Source organism: Ostrea edulis, chromosome 2 (assembly GCF_947568905.1).
Source record: "Ostrea edulis chromosome 2, xbOstEdul1.1, whole genome shotgun sequence".
NCBI lineage: Eukaryota > Metazoa > Mollusca > Bivalvia > Ostreida > Ostreidae > Ostrea > Ostrea edulis.
Window position 1 is genome coordinate 10,958,723 of NC_079165.1, and position 19,166 is coordinate 10,977,888.

Consider the following 19,166-nt stretch of genomic DNA (forward strand, 5'->3'; position numbering starts at 1 on the left):
TTATCCGCCCATAAATGTCTGTTCTGTAACAAAGGACCAAGTACAAGGGGAAAACACAAACTGGTAAAGTGTGTGACAAAAACAATAGAAGCCATTTTAAAAACACTGCATAGAATAAAAGTGACTATAACACAATAAATTAGTTGGTTGATTGTATATTGTTTAATATTGCTTGAGAATTTTCACTCATCTGGAAGCGTCACCATTGCCGAAGAAGGGCTGCAAAATTTAGGCCTATGCTCGGCGCTTACGGCCATTGAGCAGGGAGGGATCTTTATCATACCACACCTGCTCTGAAACGAGACCTCGGTTTATGCGATCTCATCCAAAGGTCGGCCCCATTTAGTCGCCTATTACGATAAGCAAGGGGGTACTGAGGACCTATTCTAACCTGGTTTCTCTCGGGACAATGGTTTTCTTGCCCCATTATTCGCCTCTTACGACAAGCAAAAGGTACCGAGGACCTATCCCTTCTAACCCAGATACCCACGGGACAACTATAAGTAAACTTCAGTATATCGATTTGGTTGCTAAAGGGGGAAATGTTTTATCCAACCTGTAGAAAAACGTACACTAAGTCCGATGATCTAAACAAGTCAGAACCTAAAATTGATATAATTCTTGAGCAACATGGAAAGGCATTTGACTTTATCTGAATATATGGAGATAAATATCGTTTAGAATTATGTGGCTGAGAGTATGGCAATGCTCAGAGAGAGATACTTGTCATTTATCCCGATTCACATAACAGTGATTACAAAACTTGAAACCTAAATCAAAAACACAACGAAAAGCAAAGTCGAATTTCGGAAAACTCCAAAGGCGAACTTATATAATCTGCATATGTTAGCCCCTTCAAGTCAAAAAAGCTGCTATGATAATCAAAAGGCAGATTTCTGACTGCCACAAAATTGCCATGCAATAACTCACCATGGGCACCTCTCCATCATCTCTGAATGCATGTGTATGTAAAACTTATACGGTACCAATTTTGATGCACCAGATGTGCATTTCGACAAATAATGTCTCTTCAGTGATGCTCAACCGAAATGTTTGAAATCCGAAATAACTATGAAGTTTTAGAGCTAAATATAGCCAAAAACAGCGTGCCAAAAAAAGTGGAGCCAAATTCGTCCAAGGATAAGAGCTATGCATGAGGCAGATAATCCTTAATTTTGAAATGAATTTCTATCTCATTGCTTGTCTCTCTCAAGTCGTATCAGGCAACCCATCTTATTTTCAATGGCAAAAAGGTTTCCCAAATCGTACTCTCGGGACATATATGTCTCAGCTATGGATGGCAAATGCATATTACCTAAGTACCTCACGTTTAAAATGACTATGTACCATCTGATGAGAAGTACTAAGTCAATTACACTATCAAACATGTTGTGTCACTGTAGATTGATTGATTGTATCTTGCTTAACGTCCCTCTCGAGAATTTTCCACTTATATGGAGATGTCACCAAGACCGGTGAAGAGCTTCAAATTTAGGCCTTTACTCAGCGATTACGACCATTGAGCAATGAGGGTTCTTTAGCGTGCCACACCTACTGCGACACGGGACATCTGTTTTAAGGTTATCTCCGAGGACTCGTGACATTCACACCTGATGCCGAGCGTTTGGCGATGGAACTGTCACTACCTGTTTTAACCACTTAGGTTTGTCGCGGCCGGTTGTAGAAGTTAATCACAGACTCATTAGTTTGAAACTACTATTTGCAATGATTTCAAATTCTGGATTAATATTGCATGCAAGAATATCTCTTCCAAATAACTCAGTAATTCATATACCTCGCCTTAATGGCAAACAACTTGATATATAAACAAGGGGTTAAGTTCTTTAATGCAAAATACATTTTTGCAAATGTTCGTATTGTGTTTGTAAGATTCTCGAAGTTTTTCCAATTTTAAACAATACTTTAATTACAAATTTCATGAGTTTGCCCCAAAACTTGAAAAGGTCCCCTTGTATTAATATCAAACAATCTTATTCACAATTAAAGTGTTAAATACTTTCAAAAAATAACTCTTTTCAAATGTCCATATTAATTATTATTTATATATGATCTGAAGAACTTTTCCATTTTTCGGCGATTTTTAGAAAAAAATGTTTTAGCCCCAAAAGTCGTAAACATCCCCAATTATTTATGTCAAATATCTTGTCAATCAAAGGGTTACATAAGTTCACATAATACGTGTTTGTAAATATCAATGACATCTATATCGGATGTGAAGAGTTTTTTTCATCAGTTTTTGGCTATTATTTTTACAAATTTTTGGTTTTTGCCCTCAAAATTGAAAAGGTCTCAATGTTAACAATCTGATTTATAGTTACAGACTTTCAGAAAATAATTGTTTTCAAATGTCCATGTCATTTATATAGGATCTGAAGGAGTTTTCTATTTTTCGTCGATTTTTAACGAAAAAAATCATGTTTTAGCCTCAAAACTCGTAATTGCCCTCACATATTTATGTCAAACAACTTTATATATAAACAAAGGGTTTCATTCGTTCACAAAATACTTGTTTGCAAATGTCAATTACATCTATATTAGATCTGAAGAGTTTTCCCAGTTTTTGGCTATTATTTTTACAAATTTCATGTTTTTTGCCCCAAAACTCGTAAACGCCCCCACGTAGAAATGCCAAACAACCTGATTTATAATCTAGGGACTATACTTTCAAAAAATACTTGTTTGCAAAAATCCCTAGGGGGGTCCCCCATTACCTTTACTAGCCCTGGTCTATCATTGGGTCAAATGATGTTTCACTTGTTTCATACCGATTGTTTCAACAAGTTGTTGTATCTAAATGTTACAAATCCATTTGTGAATTGTAAATATTTATTCATATTTTGAATTCGCAAAATTAAAATTTATATCATCCCATGTATCTGACATGTGTGAATTATAACCCCAGAAAGACAAGATAGGTGACAATCATTGACATATCTATTTAAGCAATCCTTCAAAACATAACGTGCACGCGTAAATAATAGTTTGTTGCATCAATTAAGAACGAGTAGAACGAAATGTTGTGTAACTATTGAATTATTGTATTCAGTTTCTACAGAAGGGTAGTCGGTTCATTAATTTGATATTGTTTAAAGATACATGGGTCCGTGTTTGCCCAACTATCCATTTTGTATTGCTTATAGGAGTTATGAGATTGATCACTGTTCGTTATCTTCACCATTTATGTGTTCGAAAGTAATTTTAATCAAAACCACTTCACTTGGTTTTATCAGTTTCGCTCCTGAAAATGAAATACCAGATCATGTAAAGCACCAATCAATCAATAATTTACATACTGATTGTTTTGTGTAATTGTTTATATATTGTTTGTTTGTCCCATTCGAGCATTTTCCACTCATTCAGGGCGACGTCAGCTTTCCGTATTGTGCCAAAGTTTTTAATTCATGTTTGCATGATGATGATCAGAGGCATACCAGAAAGAGCTACCATTTCAATAACTTTCATTATATAACTAAAACATGTATCAGTTGTTGTATGCTGATACCGGTAATTTAATCATTTACTCGTCAAAATTTGAATTAAACTTATTTGGCAGTGGCCTTCCTTGATTAGAAAATTGATCATACTCAGAACATAATACATGTACCATTATTGAATCAGTTGAGAGAGATGCACATGATATACAGGTGATAATGGAGTAATGCTACATAAAGTTGAATTGTTCGTTTAAAGGTAACATCTAGATACAGTAAAACGTCCAAAGAAGAAGTAGATATGGAAGACCTTGTGTTGTCTTTTATTTCGAGTTCACTGAGATATATCGAATCGACATATGAATGAAATAGATAAAACGTCGTGGGTGTATCTAAATGTTGAGTTGAATGCCTAATAAGAACACAAAAACAGGTCAGCTAATAAAGGAGTACAATTTGTGTCCATGGAAATTCCAACAGACTGTTGAAAGACCTGATCACCGAAGACTACGTAAATATTGTCAATGAAGAACTCTAGCATCTTTTTGATAACAACTTCACAGTGCGTGTCCGTAGAATCAGAGTGGTGTTCAAAAAAAGCAATGTTTTGGATGACTGATCACATGTCATGAATATTTACCGAGTAATATTTCCATTAAAGAAGCAACTGCTTATTTATGTCCAAAGCATAATCTTTAATTTGTTGTGAAGAATGGTGGTTGTACATTTTAATGCTGATGACTTTGGAAAGTTTTTCTGATTACAAATATACTCAACGTTCTTTGAAATTTTTGGGAATCCACATTTGATTTATACTATTTCTCGCATGTTGTCTAACGTTTCTCCTTCACAGCAGTTAATATTTTCGTGAAGAGTAATGACGATGGCATCGAAAGAACACTTACTGGATCCAGCAATGTATCTCTGTTTGAAAGGGGTTTTGTGAAATTTAGGAATTCAGTATAGGTGCGGTAACTCGCATCCATTCGTCTCATTGACTGGGATATTAAATGTGTTTAAAACTGAAACCCGATTCTGAAGATTTTCGCCATTTGGAAAGGATGGAATTAAAGCTATATGTAAGTTCGATTAATAAACAGTTGTGATTTCATATGAGCCTTACGAAAAGACGATGTTGTATCAAGTTTTGTCACCTGAAAAAAATATTTTCCTCGTGTATCCTATCTAATTCCTTTATCTCTTCTAGTTTACTAAAAACAAAAGGAGAGATGGTACCTATTGTTTGTTTGAAACAATCAAATACAAAATTTTAATCTCCCTCTTATACTTTTTATCCATTCTGACAAAAGCCGAGTTCTTCGTTTTCATAATTAGCCAATCTTCTGGCATAAATCTTCGACAGAATTCATGATTATCGAGATGAAGTTCTGTCACCATTTGAAAGATCAGTACTCTGAATTTCGGACCTTTTTAAATAAGAGACATCAGATCGTAATTTTCAACTTCCAATCAATCATCATTAATAACATCTCCAGCTGGACAAGAACATGTAGGAGGATATTGTGTATCTCGGCACTGTAAAGGGTCTATTACATTACTGTATAAACGATTATATATGTTGTGGTGATCTGTTTGCCAATGCGGCCTATAATTGAATCAAGTGCTATCTGACGTGTTTTATACCAACTGTTCGGCCGCTCTTGACACACTGATTTGACTACGTATTACTCCGTTTACCTAATCAAGATTTAGGGCTCACGGCGGGTATGACGATGCTTACTCCTCCTAGACACCTGGTCCCACCTATTGTATATCCTGGGGTCCGCGTTTGCACAACTCTCTATTTTGCATTCCTTGCGTGAGTCATGAGATTGCTGATTGTTCGTTATCTTCACCTTTCATGAATCCAAGTTTATCTATTGTATTTGTACTGTCTTTAGCTCCTGTAGAACACTATTGATATGAAAGGTTTAATTTATGATTAATGCATAAATGCATATTGTGTTTGTGATCATAACAGTTTTCTTCATTATCGCATCAAAATATCTTGAAAACCAAGCTAAAGAAATATGAATGTGTGACCGGTCGACAGGGGATGCTTACTCCTCCTAGGCACCTGATCCCACCTCTGGTGTGTCCAGGGGTCCGTGTTTGGCCAACTATCTATTTTGTATTGCTTATAGGAGTTATGATATTGATCACTGTTCTTTATATTCACCTTTCATGAGCAACGTCAATGATTTACACCCAATAGAATACTAATTCAGTAAAACAAATTATCGGTTTCCCCAGAAGTTTGGAAATTTGTCGGTAAAACTTTAATAAAAATCAATAGTAGTTTTACATTCAAGAACGATAACACTGAAAAGTCTACAATCTTGCAGATCATATGTTAGATGCAAGGTGAAGATAACGAACAGTGATCAATCTCATAACTCCTATAAACAATACAAAATAGATAGTTGGGCAAACACGGACCCCTGGACACACCAGAGGTGGGATCAGATACCTAGGAGGAGTAAGCGTCCCCTGTATTGTATTACTGGTTCTCTATAGATATAAATGAATTTCGGTTTAGAAGTGTTTACAAGGTGAAACAGAGAGACTAGTGAATGTTTTATACATTTGATTCTCATGGAGATTTGTACTTTAGTACTAAAGTGAAAATCAAATAATGCACGGAATACAATGATTAGAATGAATCGATGCATTTTGTTTTAACTTGTCTTTCCAGAAATGAAGAAGGTATGATGAAAATGTGCATTTTATTGCCGTAAAATTATTTTGTAATTCTTGTACTAAACATCCATATGATAGCTGGGAAATTTTGTGTCGCATGCAAAAAAAAAAACCGTGTCCGTCTGTTTGTCTGAAATATTATAACAGCACTGTTTGATATATAGATGATTGATTGAATGTACATATGCATATTGTTTAACGTCCCTCTCGAGAATATTTCACTCATATGAAGACGTCACCATTAGTGGTGAAGGGCTGCAAAATTTAGGCCTATGCTCGGCGCTTACGGCCTTTGAGCAGGGATGGATCTTTATCGTGCCACACCAGCTGTGACACGGAAATTCAGTTTTTGCGGTCTCTTTCGAAGGATCGCCCCATTTGCTCGCCTCTTACGAGAAGCAAGGGGTACTGAGGACCTATTCTAACCTGGATCCCCACGGGATTTGATATATAGAAGATGATTATTTCTTGTGTATGAAAGATGAAGATAATGAACAGTGATCAATCTCATAACTCCTATAAGCAATATAAAAAGAGAGAGTTGGGCAAACGCGGACCCTTGGATATACGAGAGGTGGGATCAGGCAAGAATCGGGAACAATGCAGTAATGATATGATTTGAAAACTCAAGGCCGAAACGAAGTTAGATGAGTTGTGCTTGAATTGCTGTTTTAAAAGACTGAAATACGTGAAAAGATTCAATGGTGGTACGATTTAGAAACATAAGGTTGATACTCAAGTCCGAAACGTATATGTTATTATTTACTATGCATTTTATATACCATGCTTGACACCATTTCGAAAACAAAAACGTTGTTGTTTTCAATTTCAAGAAGGAAATTTTACCCTATGATAAAATAATACTGGCACAGTACTGTATCACTCATCAGTTCCCTATTTCGGTTATCCAATCTATACTAAATGTTCGCTTTCAAGAGAATGCTACAAAATCACTACTTAATTTCAAATACATCTGATATCCTACAATAATTTTACAAAATCATATTCAATTTTAAATACATTTAATATCGAATTCGAAAACGTCACAAAACCATTACAAAGAAAAATAGATTGCAGAATCCAGCAGATGCAGTAAATGTTTTACCAACCCCCTGTCTATACTCCACACGAAAATAGTAACTGCCGTAAAGGGGAAATTTCAGATGTTCTATGCCACAACATATCCAAGAAGTGGTATAAATCAAATGCAGATTCCCTGAATTTCCAAAGAACTTTTAGTAAATTTGAAATCGAAAAACTTTTCCAAACTCAAGATCGTCAAACCGTAAGGTATTCAACAGTTAATACCAAAATCAAAGGTTAGGTTTATTGACATCATAAACAGCAGCGTCTTCATAAAAGTTGGAAATTGAAGATATTCATATCTTGTAGCCTGTAATCAAAACAAAATTACTATCCTAAACACTATTCTACACGCAAATACTATAAAAGTTTATGTTGAAAAATGCTGAAGATTTTGCATTTTCTTTTATTTCCAGTTCACTGGGATATATGGAATCAACAAATGAATAGAAAACGTCGTTAATGTCAAGTTGAAAGCCATCGCAAGATATTTCTTCTCTTCGTGCAGAAGCGTTTTTAATAAGTCCTCCCTCATAGGAATACAGAAACAGGCTAAGCTAATAAAGAAACACATATGTGCCCACGAGAGTAATAATCTCCGAAGACTACATTGATGTTGTCATGAGGAACACCATAATCCTTTTAATGAACGAGTAAAGATAACGGACAGTGATCAATCTCGTAAATCCCAAAAGAAACATGCAATTAAGAGAAGGGCAAACACGGAGTCCTGCACATACGAAAGAGGAAATCATGTGTCTAGGAGGAGGAGTAAGCATGCCCTATTGACCGGTCACACTTGCTGCGAGTCCCATATCCGGTGTAATCCGTATTTAAAATTACTATATAAAGAACGATGAAGACAATGGAGAAGTCGAAATCATCCGGTTTGTCATAAAATATCGAAATATGAAGCAGATGTGGAAGACTGTTGTGTCTTATTTCGAGTTGAATGGGATATATCGAATCGACATAGTGATGAAAATAAGTATTGTTAATAGATAAAACGTCGATATATCCAAATGTTGAGTTGAAGTACTTATTTTCAGCTTTTATTTTGTCTCTAAACTGAATATTTTTGTATAAAACGATTATTTTTCTCATATTGTTGTGCTGTATACAGGAAATTTTCCCTCTAACGTTTACAACTTACTGTACATTTGTATTTACTACTACTGTAAAAACCAAAAAGATGTATTTAAGTCATGTTATTCAAAGTTTGCATCATCAATTTGAAAGCAGTACCTCCCAATGTAAATCAAATAAAGAGCTCACAATACGGACCTCAGATAGTATGCACATGATCATTGTCCTTACTTTCCATCGTTAGTGTCCCAGGACTCGAAGGGAGTGGCCTTCTCTAAGGTTGTTCTGGCCTCTTCGTCACTAAGAAGAAACTTTGCATCGCTCCCTATGTATAACCCGAATACCTGTCGAGCTTCATTGTTGTAAATTGTCAGCAAAGGTATAGATAATTTGCCATCTGTTGTTGTCCTGTTGTTTTGTCTAAAAGTGGCCATTAAGGAAAAATCTGCTGGAAGGCCATCTGAATCAGAAGAGAATGGATATAACAGTGATCCGAAGCTTTTTTTTTTTAAGATTCTAATCTAAATGATTTTGATATGGTTATTTAATGCTATAAGAAAGAGAAGAAGTGGTAAAACATGATTCTATCTCAAATTACTGGAATACAAAAAGATGTACAAGATAGCATAGCATCCCTTTCCCTAAGATCGCGGTCATTTTTTCATCATGACTTGTATACATTGCTCATTAGTTTTTTCATTGCAGAGAATGTTGATGACAAACTGAGCTGTATAATTTTGATGGTGATTATACAATAGTTTTTGTGACACAGACCACGGATGTGTACTTTTCGTAAGAGCGCGGACAAAATTTGAGAGTTTGTGTTTGTAATGGTATATTTGTTTGCAGCTTGTTTGACAGCGAAATCCCACCAGACAATGAGCCTTTCTGCCAAGACATAACAAAATCCCACCAGACAATGAGCCACCAGACAATGAGCCTTTCTGCTACGACATGGACGTTGGACAGCCTTAGAAAATACCTCTACAGGTAATCACACTTAGTAACTTGTTCTTGCTAAATGAAGTTGGGGTCATTTACATAGATGGTATACGAACAAACATTTACATAGAGGGTATACGAACAAAAGTTTACAAAGAGGATATACGAACAAACATTTACATAGATGGTACACGAACAAACATTTACATAGAGGGTATACGAACAAAAGTTTACATAGAGAGTATACGAACAAACATTTACATAGATGGTATACGAACAAACATTTACATAGAGGGTATACGAACAAAAGTTTACATAGAGAGTATACGAACAAACATTTACATAGATGGTATACGAACAAACATTTACATAGAGGGTATACGAACAAACGTTTACATAGAGAGTACACGAACACACATTTACATAGAGGGTATACGAACAAACATTTACATAGAGGGTATACAAACAAACATTTACATAGAGGGTATACGAACAAACATTTACATAGAGGGTATGCGAACAAACATTTACTCAACTTTTAAGGTACATCGAATATTTATGGATTTTAACTGAATTTATACATTTAAATGTGTTCCTTACCTTTGAAAGTAGACTGAAATGGCACGGTGAGTTGTTCCTCCCCCGTGATTTGGAATGCCCGATTGTCATCTCTCCCACTACACATACCACTCGTCCTCGTAGTAGCGTCATTTATACTAACTACCTCCAACAAATCAACCTCATCTGAAACAATGCAACAAGATCTTATTGAACACTCGTCCGCTAATACTACAAGCATAGCGTTTGATGCGTAAATAGATACATAGTTTAACTATAATTCAATGGCAAAAATATTAATGACAGTTTTCAGAGTTTAAGTAAAAGGTATACAATTAGCAATTTTTTTTCAAATGAAGCATTTCAGCTATTTCCTTCATAAATGTATACATTTTCATTCCTTTTTATCATTTTATACAATTTAGAATGCAAACATGACCATATGAAATGTCTTTGAGAAAGATGCATTGTGGTGAAGAGCATTACCTATTATGCATACTTTATTCTATCCATAGTTGTGTTTTATTGGGCAAACAAAAGACCAATCTGTATAAGGCTTACACTGGTATTGGAAATCATGTCTACACAGGTAAACTCAGCTACTATTTTAGTTGTATTTTCTGGAAAGGACATTATCATTAACAGAACAAACAAAATTCGAATTATTGTATTGATGCACGTGGCAAACTTGGTCGTCGAAATCAAAACGTTAATGCAGGCATCTGCGAATTACACTGTATTTACTTCAGCGTTAATGCAAAAAAATGAGAGGAGATCAGAAAGAAGGTGTGTCCTTTCAATAATCATCTTCACTAGCCAATGGTGACGGTTTGCTCCTTTTCTATTTCTTGTCTTCAAAAGTAAATGAAAGAATATGATATGGCTTGTGGGGTTTATGAGATTGATCACTGTTCGTTATCTTTACCTTTCATGTCCTGCAATTTCCAACAGTGTGGCACTAAGGTGTTGCATTACAAAAATATTTAGTGGTTTTCTACAATTTTGAGTTCCCCTATATGTTCTTTTCCTTCGCCAAATTATTACGTCACGGGACACTATTTTCTATAGGATGGATACATTACTTACGTCAACGTTTCACTGAATTTGACTATTTCCCCTTGACTCCAGAGTTAATATGGTATATAGGAGGTGTGTAACCAAGTGTGAGATTTAAAAATGAACTGGGTCTCTTTATCAGGTTGGGAACACTTCCCCTATAGCGAGATATTCTCGCTAAAACGCGATTATCCCTCTCTAGCGAGAATAAATATATCTCGTACAACAGAGAAAAACACCCGCGTAGTACATCTTTTCGTGATTCACGTGAAAAGAAGAAAAAGTGCTAAAATGTTTGATACTTCTGCAAATATATGAATCAAAACAAAAACACTCACGATGTGTATTGGATTTCAGACTGTTTCCCTCTTACGCAGCAACTTTGATATGCAATTTCATTACTATGTTGTCAATTTCATAGAAACAATTCGCATCATGTTGAGTGCGTGTCGCACTTATTCAGCGTTGCACGGGATTTGCCATTATTTTCAATAAAGACGCCAAAACTCCTGTTTATGGTAATGTTTATTTCTCGCTAAAGAGGGATAATCGCGTTTTAGCGAAAATATCTCGCTAATGGGGAAGTGTTCCCAACCTGTTTATGTCATGTTGTCAATTTGCCAGGATTACTGTATACAGAGAATTATTCGTTTCAGTTTCATTTTCTCTCTCGTTGAAATTGGACTGGGCAAAACAGTTTGTTGCCTTTCTGATCTCTTCTTTAATATGACTGTGTCTAGGAGAATTTAAAATGGGGAGAAAACGTCGGCAAGTTTAGAAAGACGAAAATAACATGGAACGAAAATAAGCTTGTCTACAGTATCTACAACACTGCTGTGTTAATCACAATGTATGTTGAAACTTGCACGGCGATAAATTTACAACATTTTTACATTAGTTCTATTGTCTGTTTTTCTCACTATTTTACAGATAAAGCGAAACGCCATGAAATCTGTTTTGGTTGCAGTAAACTCAGAACTTTGATTGCAACCTGTTTTTCTTCACTGTGTAGTGATATACGTTGTCAGGCATATTGAGATCATGTTATTTCATACTCAAACACAAGATAATAAACGAACGAATGGCCAAGTAAACAATCCCCGTCACTGAGGTGAAATAATCACTACATTTGATTATTTCAGCACCATACGCTCTCGATATACCAATAGAATATGAAATGTCTAGTGAAAAAAGTAGTAATTAGGAAAGAAAAACATGTAAAACATTTTCTTGAAGTTACAACATAAATTCATAGAAGGGCTTCTCAGACCAAGTTCATATTCCAGTGAACTTACTGTCCTAGGAAAAACACATGGGATCAAGGTCTTCATTATTCTTCAACCCTAGAATCATTACTGAACATTGTTAAACCTTTTGTTTTTAAATAACCTTAAGAATTAACATTTAGCTGGGAAATTCGATATGATGTTTTCAGATTGTGTAATAAGATTTAACGGAACTCTTCCAAAATATGTCATAGGCATTGTAAGTAGGACTAGAAGACGTAACAAACAAAAAGTCTGTGTAATATCGGGTGTGAAGTCAGCATGTAAACACAATTTCAACCTTTTATGTTGCTTTTCTTTAGTTTTGAGAATCATCATGAGGAGGACATCTTGATTATCGTGAATCACGTGCTGGGTCTGTGCAGACCAGGATGCGTGTCGATTTCAACACGTCCTCGTGCGAGCTAAACCACTAAATCATGCTAGAAGAATATCATCGTAATCCTGTCTTTGCTCTCTCCATCCCTTAAAATGAGGTACTCTGTCAATGTTTATTTAAATTTTACTTTTTCTCGATACATATTTTACAGAATGACATCAGAATAGTTTCTGTTGCACAGATGGGCAGTACAGCATTTCTATACGCATCGAGTATGGTTATGGTCTAGTTGACAATGTTTAGTTAATAATGTTAATTTCGTTAAGGCGCTCGTTTTGCAACCAGGAACCCGAGCGCCTTGCATCGTTCAAAATTTGTGGAATCGTAACCCAAAGTTATAGTGATGATTCCATGAGTGAAAAATTCTCCAATGGGACAAGAAACAATAATGCACCAGGAGAGAAAAAACGTCCATAGTATCTACAAATGTTTTGATAATTCCATTTCAAACTCACCGCTGTTCAGTTTATATTATTACAGTTTACACCCTGCACATGTAACGCATCATAGTCAGCTGCAAACATCGACTTACTCAGAACTCTATTTCTTGTATTGTCTAGGAACAGAATCTTTCCTGTAGAAACACAATGCCAATTTGCATAGTGATTCAGTCTTTCATTTCTGTTGAAGTAGATGATAGTGTGTTTTGTATTATATTTATATGTGCAGTGTACTATAGAGGTTATTGTATAAAGATGAGGACTTGATTTATTTTGCCCTTTGTAAAAGGTCCCCATGGGGATCCGGGTTAGAAAAGGTTCTCAGTACCCCTTGTTTATCGTAAGAGGCGACTAAATGGGGCGGTACTTCGGATGAGTCCACAAAAAACCAAAGTCCCGTGTCACAGTAGGTGTGGCACGATAAAGATCCCTTCCTGCTCAAAGGCTGTAAACGCCGAACATAGGCCTAAATTTTGCAGCACTTCACAGGTAATGGCAATGTCTCCATATGAGTGAAAATTTCTCAAGCGTGACGTTGAACAATATTCAACCAACCAACCATTTGTAAAAGGAACTTGGAAAATTTCACTGGTATCTAAATAATTCTTATTTATTTGGATGTAATATAAACAATATTATGCATAATAAAATATTGTTTAAATTAAATTTGAATTAAATTAATAATTCTTATTTATCGTGAGGTTTCATCAATTTCCGTGGGCATTACATTTCGTGGATCTGTGAAATAATACAGTTAGGTAGATTCGCAATTTCGTGAAAACCCTACCCATGTTTGTCCTCGACTAACCGAATTTCTTGGTCTGATGCATCCACGAAATCAACGAAAATTAGCATTGGACGAATACCGATAAAATGACGGTAACTGTGTAACATTATCATGCTGTCTGAAGAGCTTGGCCTACTTGATTGATACTATTCCCTTTCAGGCTGTGATTAAATTCTGCACTGACTAGATAACTTGGAAAGACGTTCAACGGAAGAAATGAATTCAGGTTCGTAGGATAAGATAAATCATCAAGACACTGCTGTGAGAAATTTAAATATTTCTCTGATACTTCACTTATGTCATTCTGGATCAATCACTGTCCTTCATTCATTTTTTAATTCTATTTTTATTTTATTTTTATAGTATACCTAGGGAACAAAATGGCAGTCAATATTAGGCCCCTAGTATAAATAGTCATATTCTTTAATGGCAACAATTTCATAGACTTACAACACACTCCGCTCCAATCTTACGAAGCAGGGTAGCAAAAAACCTGCTATGTTTAAAATTAGTGATTTACATGTATGTACATGTGGCAGAACCTACACATAATTATTGTTGATATTCTCGTTTTATCATACTTTCATGTCAAATCTGGTTAGCCAAAATATGTTTGGGAAAAACACCCCATAAAGTTTCCCCGCGGGAGTAAAAACACACCCTCTACATTGATAGTATCTAGCAACAGGAAACATCACTTGACAACAGGTGTCGGGTGATATTATAAAAAAAGATATATCACATAAATCAAATCGATGTGCGTATGGTTCGCCGTAGATTAGTGAAGGACGTCTCTGACTCTGAGCGTTTGTAAGCGGTGCGTCACAGCGATGTTGAATTATAGAAATTGATTAAGGATGAATACTACCCCAGAGGAATTTAACGTAGATGAAAATTAAAGGAATTGTACAAAAATATTTTGAAATTGGAAACTTTCAAATTTACTTTATTTAATCACAAAAGGGAGTTTTAGTACAAAGTAATCTGGGGGGAAAATAAAACCCCTGTTGGACTCGAACCCGCAATTTACAGTTCAGCAATCCATTGAGCTACACAGCTAGGCAATTAGATCTAAAAGAAATAGACAAATATTGCTGATATTTATATTAATATTTATATTATCATTTAAGCTTTTAAAGGAAATCAGCCATTATGACGATGTAGTATACCTCCTTAAAAGAAACACGTTCATCGTCAGCTACATCACATTGCCGTACACAATATATATAGTACTACAGGTGTATATCATGGAAATCCTAGCAATTCTTATATATCATTTCGGAGCTAACAGTTTTAACGGTTTATTGGGTTTAAGAAAATGCAGAGCTACATGCAGCACCTACATGCAGCCGGCCCCCTAACGAAATGTAGTCTGGTTCCCTGACTAAAGTCGACGCGGAGCATAACAGGGACGGGGAACCAGGCTATACGTAATGATGCTTCACATTTTGTACTTAAATCTTTTCAACATATAAACCACCTAGTGAATGCTTCTACTGAACATCAAACAATGTCAATCGTCAGTCCCTATCTGCCATGTATATACAACAATCATTAGGAATTTTAAAAACAATTTCAAGATGTAACAGAAAATTAACATATTTACCGCCATTTTCAAATGAATTATTAAAACAGACAAAAAGATTGATGAATGATTATGATACATGTATGATTGGAATTTGGCTGCTAAAATGTACCATCATTGATCTGACGTGTAATATGAATTCCCGCCTTAGTGTGTCACGTGTACTTGTTACGTCTATATATTTATCAATAGGAGGCGGGGTGTTTCCAGTAGTGCGAAAACGGCCTGGGAGGGGGTTGTTCCAGTAGTGTGAAAACGGAAGGAAGTACACGTGTTGCGCACCATCTTCCAATTACCAGAAGCAAAAGCCTACATGGTACTCAACGCATTTCGGCCTAACCAAGTACGTGAAGTCTTAACTACGATCATGTATAGGTAATCATTTATAAACAAATAAAACATTTGTTTGCAGTGTTCGCTTTGAGGAATTTATGTGTTAGAGACACACAGAAAAAATGTATTATATCTACAGATAGCAGTCGTAACACTCTTACGGAATGGACACGAAGTGAATAATTCTCTTCTGATTGAGATTGGACAAGTACATGTATAATGTATTCATAGTTAGAGAGTCAGTATCACTAGTTAAGAATAGATGTTTTCAATCTGTATAAAAAATTGAATCATTATGCAATAAGTAATCATTAAAGCTCATTTAAAAGGTATAGTACTTATCGTATATCATGGAGGGAGTCAGCAAGTTTCCAGTGGGTTTTTTTTTTTTTAAGAACAAGCCTACATTTTGTATTTCCCTGGGCTTATTGTCGGGAGGTAGGCTTGCTCAGAGGGAACTGGAATTTTGCTGACTCCCTCAATAATATACTATAATTGTTTTATTATACCGATACAAACATTAAAACCCGAATGGATTGATGCAATGTTTATTTTAACCAGTAAAGGGCATTATAACAAAGGGAAGGAAACTTGTTTAGTATAATAGTGTAATGCCACATGGTTATCCATCTTATTGCTTACTTCAACAATGTAGCACAAAGAGGACAGTATTGTCCATCTAAATGTTTAATTCAACATTGTAATGTTTCATGAAAATTAGTGTCCATTTTTATTGTTAAGTACAACATTGAAATATCACATGGACAGTATTGTCCATCTAACTGTTTAATACAACATTGTAATGCCACATGGTTGTCCATCTTATTGCTTACTTCAACAATGTAGCACAGAATGAACAGTATTGTCCATCTAAATGTTTAATTCAACATTGTAATGTTTCATGAAAATTATTGTCCATCCTATTGTTTAGTACAACATTGAAACATCACATGAACAGTATTGCCCATCTAACTGTTTAATACAACATTGTAATGATATTTAGAATTTTTTACCCATTGTTTAGTTCAACATTATAACGTTATATAGAAATTATTACCCATTGTTTAGTTCAACATCATAATGTTATATAGCAATTATTGTCCATCTTATTGCTTAGCACTTTATTGCAATGTCACATGAAAATTATTGACCATCTTATTTTTTGACCTTGACCTTTTTATCAAGGTGGGACCCATCTTTGTAAACGAACAGGAAGATGGTAGCTACTTTCTCCAAAATATTTAAAGTCTTCAGATCAGAACTACGCAAATTTAGATAGATTAGTAACTTGAAAAATATTTCTTTCTTGTATAGTTAACTTGATTAACTTTTTATATTAATGATAAAACGTGTTAAACGTAAATAAAAATTTACATGTCGGTCATGTTTTGTTTAAAATCGGAAACTTTCGTCTTTGAAAAAATATTTGTACATCACTAGTACATCAAAACAACATAAATAGAATTTAACAGGAGACTTCATCATGTCATTTAAATATATTCGAAGTTGTTGAATGTGGGTTTTTTTAAAAGCGTCGAAAAAAAAAAAAACATTTCGCGGAGAATTAAAAGATATATAATTTGTAAAAAGAAATATATCTTTATGATTAAGAGATTTTTTAAATTCATAATTCATTCAAAAGAGGTTCTTCTTTTCAATGAAAACGTCAAATGACTTGTCATAATCATATAACTGTACAGCTGTACGGGCTCATCAACACTAGAAAGGTTGTTACTGTTCTAAGATAAACGAGCCTGCGCACTAGCACTAAAAAATCATAAGTTTTTATTCTTTATAAAATCTAGTCTTGTTAAAAATACAATTTAATAATTAACATTCAACCTAACAATATCAAGGCAATCAGATAAATGTTCTTTTGAAACAAATTTATGGCTTTTCTGCAAGCAGATGTCTACGTGTCCGATTTCGTTTGGCTGACGGCATGAGAACAGAACTGCTGATGCAGGGGAAACTGCGATAATGTGGCGGTCGGTCTGTTTTCTTCTCTAACAACTCCCCCTTTGTCGTCTGTTATTAAGATTTTTATTTTATATCCAAGATTGTTGTTGCAAATTATTAACCGAATACTTTATAATGAATATTCGAAAGATTTAGAATGTATATACATGTAGCAATCTCTAATTACACAATGTGATTGGCTTATGATAAATAAACACTCATTTTTATGTACATGTATATAAACCAGGTATCACTGTATTCTTACGTAAATTCTCTCGTAAGTATGCATTATTTGTCTGGAGGTTTTCCCCCCAAACTGAAATAAGAGACCCATAAATAAAAAAGTAGCATTGCTAAATAAGAAATAATTTTCTTCATTCCGGAATTATTTTCCCTACGGGGTACAGCAACTATAACTCGTACATGTATAATAGAGTTATTCAAAGAATCAGTTTTCTCGCAGTCGGAATAGAATGATGTGACGTGGCGACACTAGGAATTATGGGATTACTTACCTAATACCAGTGCAACGTTGGCACACAAACATCCTGGAATTAATAAAATGGAAAGAAAAAAGAACTTCATAGTGGTCCATGATATGGAATACGCCGACTGAAAACTCCACATATTTGAGCAAATTGAGAGTAAAGGTTTCCTCATTTCAATGGAATTAAAATCCTAGTCAAATTATCTTCAAAATTCTCAAAATGGCGTCTGTTTCAAAGAAATTTGTTACACCAACATTATGAATAATTTCCTCTACTCCTAGGAAACTTGTACCCGTTGTGTCCGTGTATTTGTACTTTGGTCCGTTTTTTTGGTCACTTTGGCCTAAGTGTTTCTGACCAGTGACTACCGAATCTCAAGCTCCCGAATTTCCCAGAAGCGAGCTACAGTAGTGATTCTGTTCAATCGTAATCTCAGCCCCCGACGGCAACTTCAACTTCAACCTTTTTAAACGTGACGTAGCACAACATAACACGTGTAAAGCTTGAGAATGAAGAATACATAAAATGCAGAGTTTAGGCTAAATTTTAAGAGAGCAAATTTTTCGCTGATACTTTTCTTTTTAAAATAGACCACCTGCGATGTATTGCGATGAAGTCCGCACTGTTATTTGTGCCATGTATTGCTTATAGTAGTAATTAAAAAATGTGCGATGTAATTGATTTCAAAACTTTATGAAAAATATGACATATGAAAAATAAATACACATGCTATATCGTAGTAAAACTACAATATCGATTTACTCATACGTGAATAAAATGCGGGAAAATGTTTATTTTTAAAATCGTATATACAATAATATAGATGTTCTGAATTTATCAGTACTATATCAAAACAAAAATTATACCAGGCATTTCTGTTTATTTCATGTTTGGTAATTTATTTATTTTTTACGAAAATTACCATACCCATATCGTGGTTTTGTTTTTGAATATGTACATCACAAAACATAGTTAACCTCCAATATTCGTTAAAAATTATGACAATAAAACAAATAACGTAAAGTAGGACGT

The 19,166-nt window shown here is 34.8% G+C and overlaps 1 protein-coding gene across 1 annotated transcript in view; it reads right to left on the reverse strand.

The window, feature by feature from the left end:
- Positions 1–18,593, reverse strand: part of LOC125678889 (collagen alpha-1(I) chain-like) — a 64,285-nt gene extending 45,692 nt beyond the window's left edge. Inside the window, exons 1-3 of the mRNA XM_048917674.2 lie at positions 18,162–18,593; positions 9,864–10,007; positions 8,553–8,781 (exon numbers count right to left, since the gene is read on the reverse strand). Coding sequence (XP_048773631.2) covers positions 8,553–8,781; positions 9,864–10,007; positions 18,162–18,306 — 518 coding nt within the window. The 5' untranslated portion in view covers positions 18,307–18,593. The remainder of the gene's footprint in view (positions 1–8,552; positions 8,782–9,863; positions 10,008–18,161) is intronic.
- Between the last annotated feature and the right edge of the window lie 573 nt (positions 18,594–19,166).